The sequence below is a fragment of the Vulpes vulpes genome, chromosome 12, assembly GCF_048418805.1.
Source record: "Vulpes vulpes isolate BD-2025 chromosome 12, VulVul3, whole genome shotgun sequence".
Lineage (NCBI taxonomy): Eukaryota > Metazoa > Chordata > Mammalia > Carnivora > Canidae > Vulpes > Vulpes vulpes.
In genome coordinates this window covers 142,601,536-142,627,393 of record NC_132791.1, presented here as the reverse complement: position 1 = coordinate 142,627,393, position 25,858 = coordinate 142,601,536, and the positions used below count along the sequence as shown (strand labels likewise).

At 49.6% G+C, this 25,858-nt stretch overlaps 1 protein-coding gene across 4 annotated transcripts in view; it reads right to left on the bottom strand.

Moving 5' to 3' along the window:
• SHMT1 (serine hydroxymethyltransferase 1) overlaps nt 1-25,858 on the bottom strand; it is a 27,241-nt gene extending 1,383 nt beyond the window's left edge. The window contains exons 1-11 of one of the 4 annotated variants that reach the window (XM_026005612.2): nt 25,547-25,858; nt 18,462-18,576; nt 16,319-16,464; nt 11,892-12,007; nt 11,386-11,546; nt 7,083-7,164; nt 5,951-6,163; nt 4,430-4,546; nt 2,964-3,086; nt 688-804; nt 5-115 (exon numbers count right to left, since the gene is read on the bottom strand). In XM_026005612.2, coding sequence (XP_025861397.1) covers nt 5-115; nt 688-804; nt 2,964-3,086; nt 4,430-4,546; nt 5,951-6,163; nt 7,083-7,164; nt 11,386-11,546; nt 11,892-12,007; nt 16,319-16,464; nt 18,462-18,557 — 1,282 coding nt within the window. In that variant the 5' untranslated portion in view covers nt 18,558-18,576; nt 25,547-25,858. Of the gene's footprint in view, nt 1-4; nt 116-687; nt 805-2,963; nt 3,087-4,429; nt 4,547-5,950; nt 6,164-7,082; nt 7,165-11,385; nt 11,547-11,891; nt 12,085-16,068; nt 16,191-16,318; nt 16,465-18,461; nt 18,577-24,622; nt 24,804-25,546 lie in introns of those variants that run through there. The other 3 variants (XM_026005611.2, XM_026005613.2, XM_072730536.1) reach the window with 3 other exon arrangements.

The window sequence follows — 25,858 nt, the reverse complement described above, 5'->3', positions numbered from 1 at the left end:
TTACCTCTGTGAACAAACTGGGCTACTTTCTGGAACTCTTTCTCCAAAAGTCCTCGAGATGTCAGCGCTGGAGTCCCGAGACGCAGTCCGCTGGGCCGCAGTGCACTTTTGTCACCTTCAAGATAAACAGGCTTTGTCCCTGGGCCACACCCAACTCACCACTGACCACCGTGCATTTAAGACGCTTGGCCAAAAAAGTGGCCTTTGGGTGTCAGCTGTATCTAGGAAGCTGCATGCTGCTGATTTAAATGCCCAAAGGGAGAGAGCAGCACATTAGGGTCACGGTACTGAAACAGGAGGTTGCTTTCAGTGGTATGGTTCTTGCTCCCCAAAGTGAGGCTAGCATCCATCTGTGTTAGATGCATCACCCACACTCTTCCTATAACTCCCTGAGAAACCCGGCCTGTTCCAGAGGCCCCACTTCCCTTATCCACACACCTGTGGCACCTGTGAGCAATCCTCCGCAGTTCCTCCTTCTCTGTCCCTGGCACAGTTACAGCTGTGTCGGAAGGAGCAGGATGGGAGAGAGCCATGATTTTGCCCCATGCTGCATAATGGTGTACACACCCCTCCAAAATCCTGTAGTGTCTGTCCCCAGAGCCAAATTACCACCAGCTATAACCTTGGCTAAAAGAAATGCAATAAGTCAGGAGAGGTACAGAAGAAGAGACCAGCAAGGATTCTTACCTGGACAGGTATTCTTGTTACAGGCAATAGAACAGGCTTCTAGAACCTTCTCAGCCCTTCCACCGTCTGTGCCTTTGGAGCGGAGATCCACGAGGATCAAATGGTTGTCAGAACCACCTGGAAAACCAAGTTGGACATGTAGGAATGTGGAAAAGTGACTCCGTGCCAAGTGAAGGTATCTCTCCCTCCCTAGGAAGTGAGGGTAGGGCTGAAGGAGGCTCAGGCAGACAAGGTCAGAAGGTGAGCACCCCTACCGTGGGTCCTGTAAGACTTCAATCCTCTGCTAAACAAAGGATGCCCCAGGGCCACAGGATTGTGAGAAAAGACAGTAGCTTACAATGGGTATCTGGAGATGGGCAGAGGACCGTGAGGCTGGGGGAGCTTTCCCAGCCCACACTGCCCACTGGTGACATGGCACCAGGTGCCGGCAAAGGGCCTGGCAGCTTGTCTGGGGAGTGACAGCTTGTTCAGTGCCCCTGGTAGCTCTTGTTGGCTCTTAATGATCACTTGGGAGTTCCCCCATGTGCCTCCGAGATCCATCTGGAAGGCTCCCTCGAAGGCAGCGTCAGAGTGGCAGGCAGCGGCTGCATTCACGGTCATGGTGGCTGACTGCAGCATTCACTGAGCACACGGTAGGTGCCAGGCTTTGCTGGTCTGCCATGTGTCTTACCCTAATCCTGCCAGGTTAACACTGGTTAAGATGTTATCAAAGTGGTCCACATGAGCCTATCGAAGCTCCAAAAAGTTTCTGCAACTGGCCCAAGGCCATGCAGTGGTCTTTCAAGCACCTGCATCTTTCTGCTTCAAAATCTCATGAATCCCAGGCCATTAACTTGACCAACAGCAGTGACTTCAAAGACAGCAGTTGGACTCAGTCAGCACCTAGCTCTGGACCCCACAGCCTAGAGGTGAAGCTGTGCCCCCTTACTTCCTGTGGCTTTAGGCAGCTCAACGTCTTGGAACCCCAGATGTCCATTTATAAAATAAGAGCAATAATTCACAAGGCTGCCGTGATGTCTCAACATGGTGCCATCTGTGGCATTTTGCCCACACTGGGCACAAAGTGGGTTATCACAAATGCTGGCTCTCCGTCACCAGTATCTAATTCCGCCAGTTGCAGTGTGTCCTCGGAGCAGAGTGAACTAGGGGTGCGGGCAGGCCTGGGAGCTCAGGAAGGTGGAGACCTCTCTCCTGAGACTCATGGGAGGCCTCAGAGCCAGGCTGCGGGGCTGCCATGTGCTGTCTGTAACCAGAGGGAGTCTGGCCTAACCTTTCCCAAGACCAAGTGTGGTTCCCACACCCGGCATCACCTGGGAGCTGGATGGAATGCAGATGCCAAGCCAGACCTGCCAAATAAGACCTGCATTTTAACAGGGTGCCTGGGGGGTTGCTGTGCACCGCCAAGTTTGACAAAGAGTGACCCAAGGGACCTTGAAGGTCGCAGTCCATGCCGAGGTTTCTAGGCCTTTCTTACCAAAAGATACGGAGGATGAAGGAGAAAGGAGAGAAGGGAAAAAAAGGAAGTGAACCAGAGAACAGGCGCCCCTGGGACTGCTGAGGACCCAATGTGTGTCCCAGCTCTGCTGCTCACCAACAGTTTGGCGGGCAGCCCACTCCTCAGACTGGGGCCTGAAATCCCCATGAAGGGCAGCAGGCCGGGCGTGGGCACCCGAGTCTGCGGAATGCCAGGACCCACCTCCCTAGACCACCCTACTTGCAGCATACACAGCAGCCTTGGAGCAGAAGAACGAAGCTGTCCCTCAAGATCACAAAGTCGGCCAAAAGAATGCCATCCTGGCTGTGTGAACCTACAGTGACGCACGTGGACGGCACCCTGAGTGGCCTCACCTGCAAAGTCCACCCCACAGGAGGTTACTCAGCGCCACTATCTTTTGTATGACAGCAAACATGGGCACAACATACTCCCTGTGAACTCCTGGTGGGAGGGCCTGCTGTCCCCTGACCTTCAGGGGTGCCTGGAGACACTCCTGTGGGATGGCATGAGGCGTTGCTGTAGAGAAGGTGCCGGGGTCCTGCTCTATTCCAGATCATGGCTCTGCTGGCCACGAGCCATGTGAGCACTGGTACCTGCCCTCCCTCAGGTGAGCTTCAGGTACGCCTTCCACAAAGCTCTCCTTTGGTCTCCCGTGCCAGTGACAAACTGTCCATGGCTGCTGCCACAGCGCCCAGGGCCACTGTAGCCACAGCGTCCGAGGGCAAGGCTTCATTGCCACCCCAAGGAGCCAGGGGCACCTCCCTGGGGTTTCTGCTGGTACCTGTCACCACTTTGTAGCCCAGCTCCATCAGGGTCTCAGCCAGAACTCGGCAGTTGGCCACCACCTGGTGCTGGTAAAGTCTGAACTCCGGAGTCATGGCTTGCTTCAGGGCCACAGCGACCCCTGGCGGGAGAGAGATGGGGTCAGGAAGGCAGAGGGGACCAGGAGTCCAAGCCCCTGGTTTCCGCTCCTTGCTTTGTCCCCCCCCCCCCCCCCCCCCCCCCGGGTAGATTATACTCCTCCCCACAGATGGTATATATTTTTAACCCTAAGATTACCTGGCTAAACCTCAGACCTCTCCTTTTTAAGGAGCTGCTTTTAAGGTACCTTTTAAGGTAGTCTCCTCCGGGCATGGGAGTCTGTGCTGTAAGATCACACAGGGAAGCTGCTCTTCTGCAGGATGGATTTTACGTCCTTTCTAAGCTCAGCATATGAACATGAGAACTCGACTGCCCAATAGAAAGCTTCTGCTTTGGTGCCAAATTATCCACATCTTCCCAACCTGAGGCCGGGAGAGTGGTGTAGACCTGTTCTACGTGCACATCTAGACTCATTCAGCCCCTTGTTCAATCCCAAGGGCTGCTTGAACAGGGCACAGAAAGTGAAGAAGACAAAATAAGCACTGCCTAAATGTGGGCACAGAAGCCTCCCGTCAGGGTTGGTGGAAATGACTGGAAAAGGCCCAGAGTGGCTGGAGAGCGGGTGATCCCATCACCCCAAGAGCTGAAGAAGCCAGACATGGAGTTTGGAGGTGTAAAGGTGGAATGAGACCTGCCCCTGACTCCCCCCAGGGGCTAAGATTCACCCACTCCCTGCTGCCCCCCTTCCCTCCTCAAAAACACAGTGCTTCTCCAGATGGAGCTTGGATACCTTCACCCTGGGCTCCTCTACCAAACTGCTTTGTTCCAAAGAAGACATTGGAGCAACTCCGAGATCACAGATTTCCCAAGCCACTTGCATACAGAAGGAATGCCACTGACAGACTGCTGGGTGAGCTCGGTCAGCGGTGTGAGGGTCAGGGTGTTGGCACAAGCAACTCGCCCTTGCAGGGCTTGGACACTCATCACTCACTCCCTTTGCCGTGCCGTCTTCCGATTGTTAAACTCCTTCCCCGCTGGTTCTTAAAGAGGGCCCTAGCTACTTTACAGAAGATGGCCTGACAGTTTTGCGCCAGGGGCGGCCATTTGGGCAGAGTGGTCATCAATCCCCCTCCTTCCTGCCTGGCTGCAGTTGCAAGATTCCCTTTTCTTCCTCGTTAGCACTTCCCAGACAGAGAGTTTGCTCTAGCTGTTCCCCAACATGCAAGTCCTGGCACACATTTGGTGGACAGGTGAGGTGGGAATTAGGGGCCACAGATGAGCAAAGGCAGGAACTTCTACCACTAGCTGGCACAGGGGCTGCCATGGGTGAGGGTGCACCCCCAAGTGCCACCCGAGGGCTCTGGCCTGACTCTGATGACATTTTACCAGCAATGGCGTGGTTGTGGGGACCTCCCTGCAGGCCTGGGAACACAGCAGAGTTGATAAGCGACTCCAGGTTGTACAGGGTCTCTTTGCCGGTCTTGGGATCCACGCTGCGCACTCCTGGATAAAGGAAAATAATAAAATGGGAACAGCAGATGGGCCAGATGGGCTGTCCCCTCAGTCTTCTCCCTACCCAGACTCAAATCCAGACTGGCTATGGGCTGCTGAGCACAAGCCTGGCCTCTAGTCCTGGAGGCAAGACCTGGTCTATAATGCTGCAGAGCACAGGGCCCCTTGCTGGCAGAGCAAGAGCCAGGCCACTCTTTTGTAGTTGAAATCAAAGGATAAAAGTTTCCCTCCACCGACACTGTAACAAAGAGTATGCCTTGGGTGTATTTCCTCAAAGACGTGTCCAAGAGAGCAGTCTTCCAAGATGATTACTTTGAAGGAGAGAAGACTCATTTGTATAATGAAATATATTAATTATATAATAATGGCTCTAATGGGGACTAGGATTCCTTTCCAAAAAAAAAAAAAAGTTAATAATCAGTTGTAGTTACTAATGTGTCTACAGAGCTTCTTGTGAGCCAGGAACTTCTCTAGGCACTTTATATACATTAATTACTGCTCCCAACACTAGTCTGAAGGGACAGGTGCTATTATTACGATCCCCACTCAGGAGGTGTGGAAACGAGGCACAGAGAGGCTGTACAAGTAGCCCAGGATCACACAGTGCAGACCAGGAGCTGCCTGGGCTAGCCATACTCGGTGGGAAGCAACATTTCCCAGGCAGTTGGGAATGGCTGCCTGTCTCAGAACGTCGATACAACTAAAGAAGACCCTCAGAGACAGCAGTGCACTGAGGAGGCTAGTGGGCATGTGGGTGTGTCGAGCCCTGGCCAGGGGGCCAGGCAAGGAGACTGCAGGGGAGAGAGACCCCACCACCGAGGGCTGGTTTCTCTGCAAGTGTGTGGACATCTAATCTCACCATGGGCTGGATGATCTGATCACAAATCTGGCTTCCTCAGGTGTGGGAATCCCAAAATAAAGGGAGTGCTTAGATATGGTGTTCAACAGAGAATCCTCACTAAAAGGACTACAGTGGTAACTAAGGTTTATACATCAATGTCTTGTGGTTTGATCACTGTGAGTCGTCCTCTCTGCGAGAGGCATGCTGGACCACAGTAAGTTCACCAGAGGAAGGTTGCACAGTGAGGCCTCTGGTGGCCCCTGGCCAGCCACGCACACCTTCCTTTGGCTCTGACACCTGTGTCTTGTGGGGAGGACTGGTTGGCCCACAGCACCATACTTTCCTCCTCTCCCAGGACCTGGACACCAAGGAATGAGGCTAGAGCTGTGCTCCGGACTTCCCTCCAGATCTCTTCTGCAGACTTATCATTGCCCCCTCCTAAGTAGCCCTTTCAGGGACACTTCAAGGAATTTTCCCAGTTTCCCAAACTGAACATGAACCCCAGAGGAGACCAATGCCAGCACCTGGCCAGTACCCCACATCCCAGAGTGTACCTCTCCTGTAGAAGATTATGCCGGCTCGGCAGCCTCTCAGGGTTTTGTGGGTGGTGGTGGACACCACGTGGCAGTGCTCAAAGGGAGAGGGCACCACGCCCGCAGCCACCAGCCCGCTGATGTGCGCCATGTCGGCCATGAGATATGCCCCGTTGTCATCCGCGATCTTCCTCAGTCGGGCGTAGTCCAGGTTTCGGGAGTAGCAGCTTGTTCCTGAGATGGCAAAGGTGACACAGTCGAGTCAGAGATACCCACAGCCAGCTGAGAGTCACCGGAAGTGCAAACCTGCAAAGGTGCCTCTGGATAGGCAGCTTTGAAAGCTTGGAAATTTCTCCCTCAGCATCTCTGAGAACAGAAGTGAAAAAGACCCTTAGAAAACATCTTTGTGGGGATCCCTGGGTGGCTCAGCAGTTCGGCGCCTGCCTTTGGCCCAGGGCGCAATCCTGGAGTCCCGGGATTGAGTCCCGCGTCGGGCTCCCGGCATGGAGCCTGCTTCTTCCTCTGTCTGTGACTCTGCCTCTATCTGTGTCTATCATAAATAAATAAATCTTTAAAAAAAAAAAAAAAAAGAAAACATCTTTGTGCCAAAGGCAACCACTCAGACTGCCTCTTCACGTCAGGTGCCTCTTCACGGCAGTTGGGACAGCCCCTATTATTAACTCCATCAATCAGTTAGTGGTAACATTTCTAGATGCTTCTCTGAGAACAGCCTCAGATCTTATTCCACCTTGTACTAAGTGGGGGGCAAACAGATATTTGTCCTGAAAGAAAATAATATACTTAGACCCAAGAGGCCCAGCTATTTGAGGCAGAGACTAGCAGTGAGCTAGAGAACATCCCCACATCATCATTTTGGGTTTGTTTTTTTTTTAATTGGTACCTTTTTTTTTTTAAGATTTTATTTATTTATGCATGAGAGAGAGAGAGAGAGGCAGAGACACAGGCAGAGGGAGAAACAGGCTCCACGTAGGGAGCCCAATGTGGGTCTCAATCCCGGGTCTCCTGGATCACGTCCTGGGCCAAAGGCAGGCACCAAACCGCTGAGCCACCCAGGCGTCCCCCAGACATCATTATTTTGTAAGAGGCCTGGGAGCTGCTGACAGGTACAGTTCCTTTACCCCTGACTCGTCACCTGCAATAATCAGCTTCGGGTGGAAGAGGCGTGCGTTTTCCTCCAGTTGATCGTAGTTGATGTAGCCAGTTTCTGGGTTCACCTGTGGAATGTCACAGAGACAGCAGGTTCGGGCTGCATCTTCCAGCACACCGTGCCTGCCTTCCCACCCAAACTCATGCCAGCTACCAAGGCCAAGATGACTTCCTCCACCTGCCCAAAGCTTGTTCGCTCCACTCTACCACAAACACAGGAAAGCTGTCCTAAGGGTGCGACTTGAGGGTGAGATGGGGTACCGTGTATCTGGCCTACAAAAGTGGTGTGGACAACCAAGTTATCGCTCAAGGAGGCAGGATGCCCTGAGGGGTCCCCAGAGGAAAAGTGAGCCCCTGTCCTGGGGCCTCTACCACAGAGGACAAGGAACCCAAGAGCCACTGCAGAATGAAATGGGAGCAACAAACATGCACCCCTGCAATGCAGGTGCTAAGACGCTGTTACCTTTGGGAATGAGACAAGATGCTGCCCTCAGCTCTTCTAGTCCAAATACAAAGAGGCAAGAAAAAGAAATAGAGACACAAGATCAGAAGACGTAAAAAGCTGACATTACAGACACTATGACAGTGTCCCTGGAAAATACAAGCCTCTAGGGGCAAACTATTAGAATTAGTAACTAGGTTTAGCAAGATCGCTGGATGCAGGGTCAAAAGCCAAAAACCAGTTACATCATGCATATAAGCAGCAAAAAATGGGAAATGAAATTTTTTAAAAAATATTTTATTTATTTATGCTTGATAGATAGAGAGAGGCAGAGACACAGGCAGAGGGAGAAGCAAGCACCATGCAGGGAGCCCGATGTAGGACTCGATCCTGGGACTCCAGGATCACGCCCTGGGCCAAAGGCAGACGCTCAACCGCTAAGCCACCCAGGCATCCCAAGGGAAATGAAATTTTAACGATACTACTAATATTACATTAGTTTCAAAATCCATAAAATATCTAATAAAAGACTTACTTATTTTAGAGACAGTGTGCAAGTAGGGGGATGGGTAGGGTGGGGGGGAGAGAAAGAAGAGAAGAGAAGAGAAGAGAAGAGAAGAGAAGAGAAGAGAAGAGAAGAGAAGAGAAGAGAAAGAAGAGAAGAGAAGAGAAGAGAAGAGAAGAGAAGAGAAGAGAAGAGAAGAGAAGAGAAGAGAAGAGAAGAGAAAACTTCGCTGAGTGTGGGGCCCCTTGTGGGGCCCGATCTCACGTCCCTGAGATCAGGACCTGAGCCGAAATCAAGAGTCAGATGGTTAACCAAGGAGCCACCCAGGTGCCCACACACAAAGCATTACTGAGAGAAATTTAAAAATTCAAAAAGTTACAGTGATTAAGCAGCACATGTTTGTGGAAGGAAAAGAACAGAAGAGACCCAGAAACAGGACCCCTTGTGACAGAGGGTCATCTGATCAATGGCTAAATGGTAATGCTGCAGGGAAAGGATAGTCTTCCAGTAAGTGGCACCAGGTCTGCTGGATGTCCAAGTGGAAAACAGTGTTATATAGACACCCACCCCACTGCACCCCACAGAAATCATTCCAGGTAGACCGTGGATCCATCTACATGGGAAACATAAAGCAATTTTGTTTTCCTCTTGGGCAATGCATGTCTTTGCAAACTCAGCGTATTAAAGCTGCGTTAAAGCATCTGTGCCAAGGGGAAGTGAAAATCAAAGCAAAAGATTTTCGTGGAGTGAGGCATGGAAGCTCTCTGGGGAGGAAGTAGTGGAGGAGCCTCATGGTCTACAGCCCCTTCCTCCTTGGGGCAACGCTCAGGTGTGGTGGCTACCCTTCCAGAATGAAAAGAAGCACTTCCAATCCCACATGGTCACAGAAGCTCATGTGCAACCAACATCATCTGGAAAGGCAGGCAGAGGACCACCTGTGGTTCTGTTTCAGAGGGAATGGACTGGTTCTTTCTCAGTCACCTGAACTTGGCAGGGAAACTGTTACCTTGAGAAAAACCAACAGGGACACCTGGGTGGCTCAGTGGTTGAGCCTTTGGCCCAGGGCATGATCCCAGGGTCCCAGGATCGAGTCCCACATCGGGCTCCCTGCATGGAGCCTGCTTCTCTTTCCTCTGCCTGTCTCTCTCTCTCTCTCTCTCTCTCTCTCTCTCTCTGTCTCTCATGAATAATAAAACTTAAAAAAAAAAAAGAAAAAAAGAAAAAAAAAACAACAGCTGGACCACAGCAAAAACATGGCCATAATTCCAAAAAAGTTTTTAAAGACATTATACACCCCCCCAAATGTGTTGCTCCTCCTACTCTTCTACATTTTGGCTTTTAAACTTATAGGATTTTTTTTTTTTTAAGTTTTTTTCTCTTTAAAAAAAAAAAACCTAAACATTCGACAGTAAGCCTGATGCTCCAGGGAAAATTCATGAGTATTTGTAAGAAACCGCAGAGGGGCCAGAGGAGCGTAGAGAGGCAGGAATGGGGCCTCCCCTGTCACTTGGGACCTCTGGAGAGAGGACTCGTTGGACACAGGGGAGAGAGGGAGGGATGGAGGTTCGAGTTGCTGTTTCCCAGGAGGATAAAATGCCTGGCTCTGCATGCCTGCAGTTGCTTGGAGGGTGAGAGAGCCCCACGGAGAGGGCAGGGGCCGGGAGAGGCCGGGCAGGGAGGCAGGCTGGGAAAGAAGAGGAACAAGGCAGCTGCTGCTGGAGGCCAGTCAGGTCTGTGTCCTCCTCTCTGCACCAGGCCCGGTGCTCACAGGCACCCTGCTGGCAGGTGAGCTATGCTTCCTGCTGCCCAAGCTGGCCAAGCTCCAGGGTCCCACCACTCCATATCCCTGCAGGCCTACCACCACTGAGCCTCCAGCCTACACCCATGGGGCTGCAGCCTGCACAGCATATGTGTCAGAGATGCAGGGCGGCTGAAGGAGACTGGGATGCGGCCCCAAGCTTGCTAACACCCAGAAGAGATTCTTGTAGTAGGGTGCAGGGGGCTGGGTATCTCTGTTGGTTAAGCATCCGACTCTTGATCTCAGCTCAGGTCTTGATCTCAGGGTTTTGAGTTCAAGCCCCATATTGGGCTCTGTGCTGGGCATGGAGCCTACTTTAATTAATTAGTTAATTAATTTAAAAAAAGAAATGACTCTGGGGTAATGGAGGACATTGCGTTAAAGAGTAAGGCTGCCCGAGGCCTCACCTAAGATCAGAAAACAAGTCTGTGATTCCTCTCCACCACCGTTCTTTCCATAGTGAAAGAAACTGTAGAAACCAGGTTTTGTGTTCTATGTGCAAAGACAGAGCATTGTCCCGCTAGGATCACGTTTCAAAATCCATCTCCGAGGTCAGCACTGGCCAACGAAGATACTAGTGGCCAGAAATGCCTGGGCTTTCCCTAACAAGAAGTGAACTGGCACACAGAAGCACTCACATGGTCACTGGACCAAGCCGAAGGCTAACAACGGGTGAACAGTCAAGGGGAGGCTGCAAAGACCACAGAATGCCAGGAGGGAAAACTGGCTTGGCCTTCTCCAAAGAGTAAAATCCCGTGGCTGACACTCAGCCCAGCACAATGATGCACTGTGACCTCTGCTTGTGGTGGGACACGTGAACAAACCTGGAACGGCCCACCGCATATAAAACACCAGGAAGAAATGGTTTCTGGATGTGAGAAAGGGTTGCCAGGGTCATGGACTGCCCCATAGCCAAGTGTGAGGGTTACTGCCTTTGTCCCCAGCACCGGCAGCACCTTTACACATCAGCTACCATGCCCCCTGGGAGCCCACGGGTCTTCTGTGCGTTGTTCCACCAAACTGTTTATAATGACAAGGGCCCCACAGGAATACGTGCCGGCTCCACGCCAGGCACACAGCTCATATAGGCTGCAGCTAGCTGATAGGTCGGTGAGGGGCGGTGGGGTGCAGGGGCCAGCTGTCCTGGTGGGCTGTGTGCTGATGGTGGGGCTGCTGGTGCCAGGGCTAGGGATGCAGCTGGTGGCCCAGAAGTTCCGAGCATGGCTGTCCCTGATCCCCAGGGGTCTGGCTGCAGCTGACCTGGGTGCCAAGAGTCATCATCCCAGCTGGTGTTGCCCCTTGGCTCTGGAGCAGCCCCCACCACCTCCTCTGCTGCCTCCCTGACCTGTCTCCCTAGGCTTCAGCTGCCCCTGGTGTGCTCTGAATGCCTGAGGAGTCCCCAGGCCAGGGAGGTGACAGATGGCAAAAGGTAGGGACACTTCCTCTTGCACCTTAGGAACAGGACCACCTATTCCTACAAGGGCAGACCTGGAGACTTTCTGAGGAAAAGGACTGCAGAGCCACGGACAGAAACCCACTCTTACCTTATAGGGCATAGATTCAAAGAAGATAGACGTAGCAGAGATTTTCTTCTTGTCTGTCATGAACCCGTGTGTCAGGTGGCCCCCATCGGGCAGGTCCAGGCCCATGATGCGCCCGTGGGGCTCCACCAGGGCAGTGTACACTGCAAAGTTGGCAGGGGAGCCTGGAACGCCAGACCAGAGGAAGTATGATGACTTCTGCCTGTGAGGCCCCAAGCAGGACCCCAGAGCTTGGCCACCAGGCCATCCACCAAGAGTGGACAGAACAAGCCTGGCACCACTGTGCAGCCCCTTTCCCTGGAGGTTCCCCTGCAGCAAACCCCGAGACCAAGGGACAGGAGTTAAGGAGGGGTGAGTCAGGGGCAAGCCAAGGTCAATGGAAAGAGACCCACAGACCCAGGAGAGGCTTAGCTTATTTTTCACTCTCATTTATGGGAAGTCCTTCTTGGGACTCCTCTCAGAGAATGCAGGGGGCTGCCCAGACCTGGCTGGATGTGGCAGTTACCTACCTGAGTAGGGCTGTACGTTGACCCCCCAGCACTCAGGATCCAGACCATAGACCTGCAGCGCTCGCTTCTGACAAAGGATCTCCAGCTCATCGATGAACTCGGTCCCACCATAATACCTGCAGGAGACAGCCGACTTAGGTCCCCTCTGGCTCCAAACCTCTGTGCTTCCTACAGAGGCCAAAGAAGCTTCTGGCTGGGGTGGAAGAATTAAAGCGGAGAAGCGGTGAGAACCAGTACCCTGAACCTCACGCCACTCGTCTTCCATTTGTGCCAAGTCGGCTGTGTGTCCGAGGAAGTACCTCCTCATCTATAAGGAAAAGTCTGACGTGGGCTGCGTGCATGAACTCTGAGGATACACAGTCATTATGCTGAGCGAAGTAAGCCAGTTACAGCTGTGTGATTTCCCTTATATGAGGTTCCAAGGGCAGAGTTCCAGAGACAGAATGTGCAAAGGGGTTCCTAGGGGAAGGGAGAAGTGGAAAGTTCTTCTGCGTTTTGTTTTTACAGTTCTAATAAAATTTTACTCATTTGGGCAGCCCTGGTGGCTCAGGGCTTTAAATCTTTAAAAAAATTTTTTTACTCACTTAATAGTTACATGTGAAAATTTATATTTGTCATATCTGTATATTAGTAATCATAATAATTCAGTTCAGATTTTTTTAAAGATTTTATTTATTTATTCATTAGAGACACACACACACACACACAGAGAGAGAGAGAGAGAGAGAGGGAGAGAGGCAGAGAGGCAGAGACACAGGCAGAGGGAGAAGCAGGCTCCATGCAGGGAGCCTGGCGTGGGAATTGATCCCGGGTCTCCAGGATCAAGCCCTGGGCCGAAGGCAGGGGCCAGACTACTGAGCCACCCAGGGATCCCCAGTAGATGTTTTTAACACCTGTGCCTGTGGTCAGAGAAAATCTTAAAATTTTTAAGTATATATATTCTTTTTGGGGCACCGGGTAGCTCAGTCAGTCAAGTGTCTGACTCTTGATTTGGGCTCAGGTCATGATCTCAGGGTCCTGGGATCCAGCACCACATTAGGCTCCCTGCTCAATGGGGAGTCTGCTTCTCTCTCTCCCTCTGCTCCCCACCCCTAGCCCCTGTACGTGCACATACTTGCTCTCTCTCTTAAAATAAATAAATCTTTAAAAAGTACACACACACACACACACACACACACACACACACACACTCTTCATCCTAGTAAAGACCAAGTAACATAGAATTGACATCTTAATCTTTTCAAGTATAGTCTAGTGGTGTTAAGTACTTCACACTGCAATGTATATTCCCAATTTTGTGCAACAGACCTCTAGAACTTTCTTGTCCTGCAGAACTGAAACTCTACACCTATGAGCAGCAGCTCCCCGCTCCCTCCCCACAGCTGCTAGGAGCCATCATTCTCCTTTTCGCTAAGATCTTGACAATTCTAGACAGCTCACTGTAGCACAACACACCACCCATATTTTTGAGACTGGGTTATTGCAGGTGTCACAATGTCCTCATGGTTCATCTTCGATGTAGCATGTGATGGGAATTCTTTCTTTTTTAAGACTGAAGGATGTTCAATTATATGGATAGAGCACATTCTTCTTATCCATTCATCCACCCACTGATGCTTGGGTTGCTCTCACCTCTTGGCTATTGTGAATAATGCTGCAATGGACAAGTCTGGAAATCAAAAGGGGCTTCACTGAGTGATCTGGAAGGTCCCTTCCAGCATCATATTCTCTGCTTTGTCACCAAAGAAGTATGTGGTCTCCCCAGGTTTGAAGGAGAGCAGTCTGACTGGGGAACAATTATGGAGCTTCAGGAACATCAGGGCTACAAGGGGACGTAGCAATTTGCCATTTTGCCATTTTTCAGGGGAGTAAACACAGGACAGTGATTCAGGGTCATGATGGGGCCCCAGTGCCCCTATCTGCCTTGCCTCAGACAGAGGAGCCAAGCCACCTGCCAAGCATTTGCCACACAGATGTGGATCTGAAGCATGCAAACCTGGTTCTGTTCTTTACTATGGGAGTTGGAGCAGCCTCCTTCACCTGCTCAAGTCTGACTCCTCATCGGGAAAGGGGGTGAGAGTTCTGACTTTGCAGTCAGGCTGCAGTATACATGAAGGTGACTGTAGTCACACTCGGCCTGATGCCTAGAACACAGCACTACGTTTTACCCTCAGTGACAAGGCCACTGTCATCTCACTGATCTCCAAGAAAGACAAAAGTGTTTTCAATGAAATGGTGGCTTGGCATCTGTGAGATCCATTCCATTTTCAGAGATGTTAAAATGTCAAAAAGTAAGTGCTCTGGGTTGATGAAAGTCAGCGAGGACTCAGCATGGTCCCCTGCTGCTGTCCCCAGCAGTGACTAGAGATTCATCTCGGGACAAGGGATTTGGAAGCCCGATATGGACCTAGGATCTAGGCCGTGTTCTTCAAAAGAACTTCCCCTATAAGAAAGTGGATCCTCGGGATCCCTGGGTGGCGCAGCGGTTTGGCGCCTGCCTTTGGCCCAGGGCGTGATCCTGGAGACCCGGGATCGAATCCCACATCAGGCTCCCGGTGCATGGAGCCTGCTTCTCCCTCCGCCTGTGTCTCTGCCTCTCTCTCTCTCTCTCTCTGTGACTATCATAAATAAATAAAAATTTAAAAAAAAAAAAAAAAAAAAAAAAAAAAAAAAAAGAAAGTGGATCCTCTTCATGTGTATCAGGACAAGACTCTCAGAGGAGAAATGCCTACCAGTGCTTAACTGATGCCCTCAAACCACAGTAGTAAATACAGTGTAACTCTTACCACCATGGAGGGGCAAATATCACCACCAGCTTCACCTCTCTACAGATAGAGCAGTCCCTGTGTCCACTGGGTGGGGACGAAACCCTGGGACCCATCAAAGTTTCTTTTACAAGATCAACTTAGAAATGATGGAACCCCTGAGACAGCTTGGAATTTGGAGTATGTGGGTAGTTTTTCCAATACCAACCACCAATTCTTGGATACCAACTGGATGTCCCAACAATTCCATTCGATTCTGACACAAACTACCCAGAGTTAGCACAGACGCCACAGGTTAAGGACTCAGTTTCACAAGGCTGCCCCCACTTTGCACACCAGCCACAAGTCCTGGGCCCCCATGCTACCCATGCCACTGTCCTGCTTGGCCACGAATTTGGGGGTCCCTACAACCTCCTCTCACGCTCATCATTTCACCAGAACAATTCACAAAACTCAAGAAAGTCCTTTACGTATGATTACTGGTCTGTGAGAGAAGATTCAACTCAAGAACGGCCAAAGGAAGAGGTGCATACGGCAAGGTATATGGGAGGGCACACCACCCTCCCAGCACCTCAACTGGTACAAGTCCTGCTGCGTCTAGCCTCCTCTGGCGCCCTGGTGTGCCCTGGAGGCTCGGGGAGAGGGCTGAAAACACTGACCCTCTAATCTCCTGTCTGGTCTTTCTGCATCTAGGGGCCCCACCCACAGTCACCTTGTGTAAACTCAAGTGTGGTCAACAAAGGGTCACTTGAGAATAAGAAAGACACGGCTACCACCGGGTAATTCAGAGGCTTTAGAAGCTCAGAGCCAGGAACCAGCAAGAAAGACCAGATGTTAATTTTTCACAAGACCACAGTATGAAAATGTCTACCTGTGTGCAAACCTGAGCCGTCACTGAATCTCAGTGGGTCTTGGCTTCCTCATCTGTCAAAGGTAGAAATAGCACCCCTGGCCCCATAGGGTGGCCTCGAGGATCAAATGAACTACTGGTTGTGAAAACACCAGATGAAGCCTTGAAGGCGCAGAGAGAAGGTAGTTATTTAAGGCAGGACAAAGATTATGCCTTCAACTTGATTCTCGACCTTTCTCCGGAGAGCTTCAGGGGCTTTTCAGTGCAGAATGGCAGGCAGTTCTACTCGAGGGTGACCCTTCTTTTTGCCGTGTCCTTTTGACACAAATATACAAATCTGCAAAAACCATATGTCAAATTCTATAATCATCATCTTTGATAATGACTATAAAAAACAAAAATGAATAGAACCTCTTGTGGTTCTCGGGGTGAAGGAACTGACCAAATCCAATGTTTCTAATGCAGCCACGACAGATTCAATTGTCACTTCTGGGTCACTACTGATACAAATTCGATTACTCACTGAGCAACAAATTTCCATGGCATCATTCAGAGCACTGACCTTTTCCTAGAGGTTCGACAATGGCCCAGCAGCTCCAGACTCCTTAGGGACTAGCCTGTTATTCTAGAAAGCCCCAAAAGGGACTGCTAAAGCTGCTCCAAGGACATCAGTGCTGCCACACGCTGGGAATTGAAAATGAGTTATGACAGGACGGGAAGAGAATAGAAATCCCCACATGGTATAGACTCTATACCGACTCTGTAGCTCCCATCAGTATGTCAGAAGCAGCCCTTTGACGGCATTTACATACCTCTGGCCTGGGTACCCCTCAGAGTACTTGTTATTTAAGCAAGAGCCGAGGGCCTCTAAAACTGCCCGGCTGGTGAAATTCTCTGACGCGATCAGCTCCAACCCGACCCTCTGCCGGTTACTCTCCTTCTTGATGATGTTGTAAACCTGATGAGAAGAAAAGGGATGGTGAATGTCTGGCTTAGCATTTTGCTCTGATCAAAGCCATAACCTATCTAAGAGAAGAGACACTATGATAGATTCATATTTTGCCCGTAAGAGCTGACCATAGCCCAAATAACCCAACTGAGAAGACTCCCGTAGCACTTAGAGAATAGAGATCTTCCTCAGATTTTAGCATTCAGGGAGGAATTAATTAGAAGACAATGAATTAAGGAAAATAAATAATTAAAGAGAAAATGACCTTTCAAATAAGTATCCCACCTAATTTTTAATTTTGTGCCACCTTGTTATTTTCATCCCTGTTTCTTTGAGTTTCTCCCTCCCTGAACTTTATTCCTTGCTCTTCGTCCTTAAAATAAAAGTTGCTTTGGTAAACCCACACAGTTAGAAAGTAGGCCGGTAGCAGCTGAGGTTTGGGGGTAGCATGAGGTGACTGCTCATGGGTTTGAGGTTTCCCTTTGGGGGCATAAAAATGTTCTAAAATTGATTGTGGGGTGCCTGGGTCGCTCGGTTGATGAAGTGTCTGCCTTTGGCTCAGGGTGTGATCTCAGGGTCCTGGGATCGAGTCCCACATCAGGCTCTGTGCTCAGCCAGGAGCCTGCTTCTCCCTTTCCCTCTGCCACTCCCCCTACTCATGTTTTCTCTCTTTCATATGAATAAATAAAATCTCTAAAAAATAAAAAATAAAAATAAAATGATTGTGAACATGCTAAAAACCACCGACATGCGCACTTTCAGTGGTGATTTGTATGGTAAGTGAATGATCTCTTGTATATAAAGTTATTATAAAACCTTATAAATAAAAGATGCTTCTTGGTATCTAGATACACTCCTCTGAACTGGCAGGAAAGGGTCAGACCTCAGTGGACCCTCCTATACCCCTTTCCTCTGGAGCAGCCAGGACAGTGTTCTGCACTTGTAGAAACTCAGGAATATCTATATTTTCCCACAGAGGCCTTTTAAAGATTTTTAAATTTTTATTTATTTGAGAGAGAGAGAGAGAGAGAATGTGTGAGCAAGCAGGGAGAGGGACAGAAGGAGAGAGAATCTAAAGCAGGCTTTGTGCTCAGTGTGGAGCCTGACATGGTTCTCGATCTCACAACCCTGAGATCATGACCTGAGCTGAAACCAAGAGTCGGACACTCAACCAACCGAGCCACCCAGGCGTCCTGCACAGAGGGCTTTTGGCCTCTTCGTCATGCACCGCCCCTAAATCTGGCACTCTAAGCACAAGGCTGTCCCGAGTAAGACTTATTTAGGAGTAGACCTGGCTATTTATTTATTTATTTTTAAAGATTTTATTTATTCATGAAAGACAAGAGAGGGAGAGAGGCAGAGACACAGGCAGAGAGAGAAGCAGGCTCCATGCAGGGAGCCCGACGTGGGACTCGATCCAGGGACCCCAGGATCACACCCTGGGCCGAAGGCAGACACTCAACCGCTGAGCCACCCAGGCATCCCAGACCTGGCAATTTATTTTTATTTATTTTTATTTTTATTTTTTAAAAGATTTTATTTACTTATTCATGAGACACGGGGGAGGGGGCACGAGAGGCAGAGACACAGGCAAAGACACAGACAGAGGGAGAAGCAGGCTCTATGCAGGGAGCCTGACATGGGACTTGATCCCAGGTCTCCAGGATCAGGCCCTGGGCTGAAGGCAGCGCTAAACTGCTGAGCCACCCGGGCTGCCCCAGACCTGGCAATTTATTTCTTTTTTAATTTATTTTTAAAAATATTTTATTTATTTATTCATGAGAGACACACAGAGAGAGAGAGAGAGAAGCAGAGATAGGCAGAGGGAGAAACAGGCTCCATGCAGGGAGCCTGATGCGAGACTGGATCCCAGGACTCCAGGATCACGCCCCAGGCCGAAGGCAGGCACCAAACCGCTGAGCCACCCAAGCATCCCCAAACTTGGAAATTTAAACAAGAGTCTCCGCTTTACAATATCTGAGCAGACCCTCCCCACAGCGTCTCACCTCAGTGTCATTGTCTTTCAGGGGCTGCGCCAACATTTTATCATGCGAGGACCACAGGTCAGTGTCCTTGTGAGTCCTGTTGACTTGAGTCATCATTGCACCAGTTCAAAGTTACCTAAAAATGGAAATGCTCCCAGCATTAAATTTAGTTAGTTAAAGCTCATGGCAACCTGTTGGTTCACTCAGGTTGCTGAAGGACTGACATGTTTTATGGCCTTTTTCTTAGAGCTGCTGGGTAAACACGAAGGCCTTCTATTGTAAAACCACCGTGTGGAAGGAACTTCTGGTTCCTTTCAGAACTGTAGACATCCGCTTGTGATCCCATGAGTACAGAGAACTACCTGCCCTCCCCATGAGGGCGGCCCAGTCCTGAGAGAGCCAGGTACCCCTCTTCCCAACTAAACCTTTCCTGGCTCCAGGTAGGCCCCCACCTAAACTAAGTGCAAGAACTGAGTGTTACTTTTTTTTTTTTCAAATCCCACACAGAACCCCAACACAGCCATACGTATTTGCCAAATGGCTGAACAAACAAACTTCCGTGTCACTCTTCCCATTTTTCACGTAACAAAAGTGAAAAGAAAAAGTATCTCAGCTCAGGGCTGCACAGCATGTTGGCCACAGAAGCCGCCCTCAAGAAACTCAAACACACATTCTGAGTGCCTCCGCAGACTTCCTCATGGCTGCGAGTTAAGGCACACGCTTTTGCTTAAATAGAAACCCTCCTGTAAAAACTGCAGGTCAGATTCGCACGTCTGTCTTTTTTTAATCAGAAAACAGCATCCTGTTAAAATACAGCTGAGTGGAAAATGCAAGATTCTTAACCCAGGTTTCCGCAGAGAACGAGAATGTCTGGACAGCGGCATATCCAATAGTGTGAAAGTTTAAATATTGACAGGAACCAGCCACCTCTAATCAATAGTTGGCAGCTTTCTAGTACTTTTCCGTTAACTTACTAAGCTTTCATTTCAGTTCACTCATTAGCCAGCTATTTATCGAGGGCCTTCCCCGGGGCAGCCACAGCACTGGGACTGTGCACACAGATGGCTCCCCTCATGGGGAAGCACAGCCCCGAGCAAACAGGTACACTCAATGCAGCTAGACAAAATGAGGAAAGTGGCATGTGGGACAAGAACGGGATGCTGGCATGGTCAGGGCTCACCGTGGACAGCTGGGTCAGGGGCCTAGTAGACGACATAAATCCAGAGGACAGCTAGATGGAGAAAGAGCCAAACAGGAGAGAGCCTATCTCCCAATGAGTACTGTGAAATAATAAGAAATATAGATTGGTCTCCGCTCCTAAAACCCTTGTGACTTCCTAGGGGAGAAGAGTGCCTTTTGTTCTACTTCGGTCACTCTGGGTGGACTCCTGGCTGGTCACCACAAAGACCAAGCCATGATCAGAAGCTTGGAATGTTCCATCTGACTCCCCATTCTCCAGAGAGGGGAGAGGTGCTAGAAATCGAATTAATAATTGATCAAGTGTAAGTGATCAAGTGGGCCTTGGGGAGCTTCCATGTTGGTGAATACATCCACGTACCCAGAGGGTGGTGCACCCCCACTCTAGGGGGACAGAAGCTGCTGCACGTAGGACCCTCCCACACCTCACCCTAAGTATCTCTTTATGGCTGTTTATCTGTATCCTTCCTTTATGGTCTCTTTCACTATATAACAAACTGATAAAGATAAGCAAATGTTTCTCTGAGTTCTATGGGCTCATAAGCAAACAATTGAGTCCAAGGAGATGGGTCATGGGAACCTCCAATTTGCACCCAAGTCATACAGAAGTTGTGGGTAACCTGGAGACCTATTACTTGCTGTTGGTGTACGAAATGGGAGGCAGTCTTGTGGGACTGAGCCCTTAATCTGGGGGGGTCTGCGCTAACTTCAAGTAGTACCAGAATCTAATTGAACTATAGGACCCCCAGCCAGTGTCACAGAATTGACATGTAGAAAACCCACGTTATCTGGTGTCAGAAGCATCACGAGTGTGGTAGCAATACGAGGAAAGGGGACACACAGCAACATGGGTCGTTTTTCCTATGCAAGCTCACACGCACTCTCGTTTGCCAAACCAACGTACCCACTAAGTAAAACAGCCCAGTAATCCCATATCACAGTGATTCTCCTTAACCTCCAGTAGAGCTAGCAAGAAACCGTCGGTAATCTTTAACCAGGAAATTCCTAACTGGGGCTTTCAAAGCAGCCATTATTTTAACTCAAGCACTAGAAGATTAGTAATAAGCCACGTCTGCAAGCAGTTTGACTTCAGTGTAATGTAGACTTCTGCAGCAACAGTGGGACTATCCTTGCCAAGGGCAGGCAGGCAGCCTCGGAGGTGACGGGCCAGACCATGTTGCCATTACAGGGGGAGAGAGAGGCGGGAAATGGTTTGGGCACTGTGCCCATGGCTTCTTTGTGTTAATGATCCCCGTGCTCAAGAATGGCCGTTACAACCCAAGGCTCTCTGCATCAGCCAACACGCATGCCCTGGCAGGTGGTAAACCCACCAAAAGAAACAAAAAACAAAAAACAAAACCCTAAAAACACAAGAGCTGAAACAGGTTGCTCAGGTCCTAGAATCTCGAGGAGCAAAGCTTCTTTTAAATACTGATTACTCAAAAAGGATTTGAGGGTGGCAAGCAACATCGAGAAGATAGTGCTCAAATGCCACATAATTACAGTCCATTTCAAGCCCTCCTCCTCCAAGGCAGGTCAGATCCACAATCATTCTGGGAAAGGTGCCCAGTTGCACCCTGCTCAGGACAAGGAACAAAGTCCCCACCTGCTTCTCTGCGCCCACTGGCTTCCCTTCAGCAAAACACCTGCTACTTTGTACCCTGGCTGCAAATTTTTTCCTTACCCGAGATGCTAATTGAGTCAGTTACCTCTGACCCCCCAGGGGAGAGCTGTACGGTGGCTGAGACCCTGCTAGGGCCTGCTGCTCTCACGACCCACCCACGCAGAAGAGTTTTCTACCCTATGTCCTATAACCACTCAGGGTCAAGTCTTCTCCCCCCACATGGAGTACTAAATCCACACACACCCTTATTAAACCCATACCCTTCTTTTTTTTTTTTTTTTTAAAGATTCTATTTATTTATTCATGAGAGACACAGAGAGAGAGGCAGAGACACAGGCAGAGGGAGAAGCAGGCTCCATTCAGGTAGCCCAATGTGGGACTCGACCCCAGGACCCCGGGATCATGACCTTAAGCCGAAGGCAGACGCTCAACCACGAGCCACCCAGGCATCCCAAACCCATAGCCTTCTTGAGTCCAGATGAAGCTTTTTGTTTTAACTGTGAAGAAGTTTCAATTCTTTAAACAGAGTTCAAGATTCTTTGTCTTGCTTGAATTAAGTCAATTAGACCTACTACAGATATGATCTATTGTCTCTATTAAGTCAATTAGATCTCTCACATCCCAGGGCAATCTGAATTACACTTAGAAAGACAAAGACAGGGGATCCCTGGGTGGCTCAGCCCTTAAGCGCCTGCCTTTGGCCTGGGGGTGTGATCCTAGTCCCGCGTCAGGCTCCCGGCATTTAGCCTGCTTCTCCCTCCTCCTGTGTCTCTGCCTTTCTCTCTCTCTCTCTCTCTCTCTCTCTCTCTCATAAGTAAATCTTAAAAAAAAAAAAAAGACAAAGACCTTGAATGTAAACAGCTAATTTATGTGTCAACTTGAACAGATTTACAGATAACCAAGTAGCTGATAAAACAAGAAAGAGATCTTGACACTGTGTACCTTTTAAGATGCAGAGGGAAGATCATTTTTAGCTAATATTATATTTAGGGAAGACCTACTTCACATCTTTTCTTGAGGTTTGGAATTTGGCTGAAAAATAACATGCCTTGAACTTTGTCCTCATTTTTTTTTGAACTGTGATAAAATATACATAAGATTTACCATTTTAATCATTTTTTTTCATTTTAATCATTTTTAAATTAAAAATAATCTTTATTAAAAAAAATTTTTTTTTTCTATTTCACCCATTCCTCCCCTTCCTTCCCTCTAGCAACCACCAGTTTGTTCTGTATTTAGGAGTCTGGACTTTTTCTTTTTTTCTTTGCTTGTTCATTTGTTTCTTAAATTCCACATATAAGTGAAACCAATATGGTCTTTGTCATTCTCTGCCACTTTAACCATCTTTAGGTGCAATTCGGGGCATGACATACATACATACCATTGTGCAACCATTACCACCATCCATCTCCAGAAGTTACTCATCACCCCAAACTGCAATTCTGGGTACCCATTAAACACCTCCATTCCCTTCTTCCAGGCAGGCTGGTAGTTAACAACTAGACTCTACCTTCTATGAATTTGACTATTTCAGGTACCCCTGTAAATAAAAATCACACACTTGCCTATTGTTTCTGGCTTCTTTCATGTACTATAAGGTTTTCAGAGTTCATCCACATTGCAGGACTTGTCAGAATCTCCCTCCCTTTCAAGTCTGGGTAGTATTCCACTGTATGGAGACACCATGCAGTATTTTGTTTATCCATCCACCCATTACCGACACGTGGGTTGCTCCCACCTTTTGGCTACTGTAAGTGATGCTGCCACAAAGATGAACAAATACCTTGTTTTCAGTCCTCTGGGTGAAGACCCCAAGTGGAATTGCAGGATCATATAGTAATTCTACATTTAGTTCAAAACAAGCTTTTGATATTTAGGAGATCTATACTCTACTTCTATTATCAGCCTACAGTGAATTCATTCACTCCTGCAACAAGTATTTATTGAGGAGCTCCTATGTCCTACGCACTGAGCAAGGAACTTACTAGAATATATACGTCAAAAAAGACAGAGGCCTTGCTTTTACGAGGAGCAAACAAGTAAATAAGAAATCCAGAAGGTAATGTCAGGTGGTGGTGATTGCTATGAGGACAATAAACGGGTAGAGGGCTTCTTTAGACCAGGCAATCGAAAGTACCTGGGCTGAAACCTTATCCTCCTAAGGTGCTCCTCACCTTATTGCCCTTAGTGCAAAGACCCTAAAATAGGAAGAAATTTGACTTGTCAAGAGTCAGAAATCAGGCTTCATGCCTGAAGCTTGGAGAACAAAGCAGAGGCACAAGAAATGACACTGAAGGACCAAGGGTGAGAGCAGGGATGGAGAACAGATTCTTCACCTTGACAGGATGTATTTTACAAAGTTTCAAACTATGTTCTAGAAACCTTGGTCTTGAGTCACCTCTCAGTCTGCCTGTGAAATCTGAAACTAACAACTAGAGAAACCCAACAGGGGAAGACCAGGGTCCCGTATGTAAAAGAGCAGATGGTGAACATCTCCCAAGCTGGACCCCTCCAACTCTCTCATGTCCCAAAAGTGAAGAGCACACCCAAGGAAACTGTGCTAAAGCCAGCCTCTCTACTTCCTAATGTGCAGCTCAGCTACTGACACCTCTGTTTCTCAGTCCCCTCATATAAAACCCAGGAGCGAAGACTGTTCTGATCTGGCAGGGAGAGCCAAATGAGCTACCGGACATACACAGAGTGCTTGGAACAGTGCCAGGCACAGAGGAAGTACTCAAAAGCTATCATCTAGTACCGTTATTAAAGAAATGGAGGGACCTTTGGGCCATCTTTGTTACCACTCAGTAACCTGGGCTGAGCACCCCGGGGGGAGCATACAGTTCACTGCAGCTATTATTATCATTATAATGCTGGATATTCTTTTAAAATGTATTTATTTATTCATAAGAGACAGAGAGGCAGAGACATAGGCAGGAGAAGCAGGCTCCCTGTGGGGAGCCTGATGTAGGACTCGATCCCAGGACCCCGGAATGACCTGAGCCAAAGACAAGAAGTTCAACCACTGAGCCACCCAGGTGCCTCTAATGCTGGATATTTCTGTGGGGGGGGGGGCATGTCACTCACGTGTGGCATGATCCTCACCTCAACCCCCCAGGGAAACAGACCTGAATTTACTTGCCAAGGTCATCAACCTCCCCATGGCCCCAATCTTCCCCAGGACTTTGTCACACAAGCGTAACCAGCCAGAAGTCTCCGGAGGGAACCACCCTATTGAATGTCATCTGTCTGTCCCATACACAGATTTTTCATTATCTAGCTTACAGAGGAGGAACCCGAGGCTCACGGAGCTAAGTGATCTAAGGTCCCACAACAAAGAGTCAGAATCTGAAGTCCAGTTTACCTTTAGTTCCAAACCACATCCTCACGACACTGCACTAAATAAAAGCACAGGTTGCCCACCTCCAGTGCATGTTCCCTCAGGTAAGAAATTCAAAAAATGATTCCATAAGAACCTGAACTGGTGTTTCCAGTCCAGCAACTGCCTGATTAAAGACACATGTTGGTGCTGGCCCCAGCTGATCAAGGGTCACTTAACTTCTAGGACCTCGAAGGCCAGGGCGTAGAGCCAAGAACCCTACAGTGCAATGTTTGTCTCCCAGCACAGTGAGGGCGGAGGGCGGGAGGGCGGGGGGGGGGGGGGGGGGCGGCGACAGAGGACAGACTGCAGACAACAGGCGCAGCTCCGCCCCCGCAGGGCTCTGTTCACACTCCAAAAGTAGCGCGACCCTGTAAGCAGTGGTTGACAGTGCAGGCTTGGGGAGCTTCCGTTTGATTCCGGGCTCTGCCATTTTGCCATCTGCAGGGTCGCGCCCAAGTCGGCTCTTCTCTCCGAGCCTCACCTTCCCCATCTGTAAAATCGGCTACGCGACAGCGCTCCGCCTGTAGCTTTGCTCAGGGGATTCTCGGGTGAAGGGGTGTACTTAAATTTAAAATGCTCTACAAGGGACGCCTGGGTGGCTCTGCCTTCTGGAGTCACAGAATCCTCCTGGAGTCACAGGATCGAGTCCCGCATCGAGCTCTTTGCAGGGGGCCTGCTTCTTTCTCTGGCTCTCGATCTGTGTCTCTCGTGAATAAATCAATAAAATCTTAAAAAAAAAAAAAAAAAAAAAAAAAAGCTCTACGAAACAAGCGCTCAGTGGAGAGCTACCTTACCAGCAGCAATCAGCCTTCGCGTCTGAGTCAAAGACCACCCTCATCCCCTTGCGCACCGGCCGGCCCGTGACCAAGCCGGAGCATCCGGGCTCGCCGCCCTCCCTCCGCTCACCTTTTCCGGCCTCTCAGAGCCGCGGGGGAAGCGCGGCTGCCAGGCGCACACCACAAAGCGCCCCGAGAGCACCGAGGTCCTGGCACCCGAAGCAGCCCACCTACCGGCACAGGGTCCCGCACAGCCCAGCGACCCCGAGACCCGCCGACCACGCTGCTGCCGCCGCGAGCAGAGTCCGAGACCCGCCGACCCGCGTCCGGCCCTGTGCCCGCCACGTGACACCTGCCGCGCGAGTCGGGAACCCAGAGCTTGGCGCGCAGCGGCTCTTGCGCTCCACTCCGTGCCCTCTGCGGGCAGCCGGGCCCCGCCCCC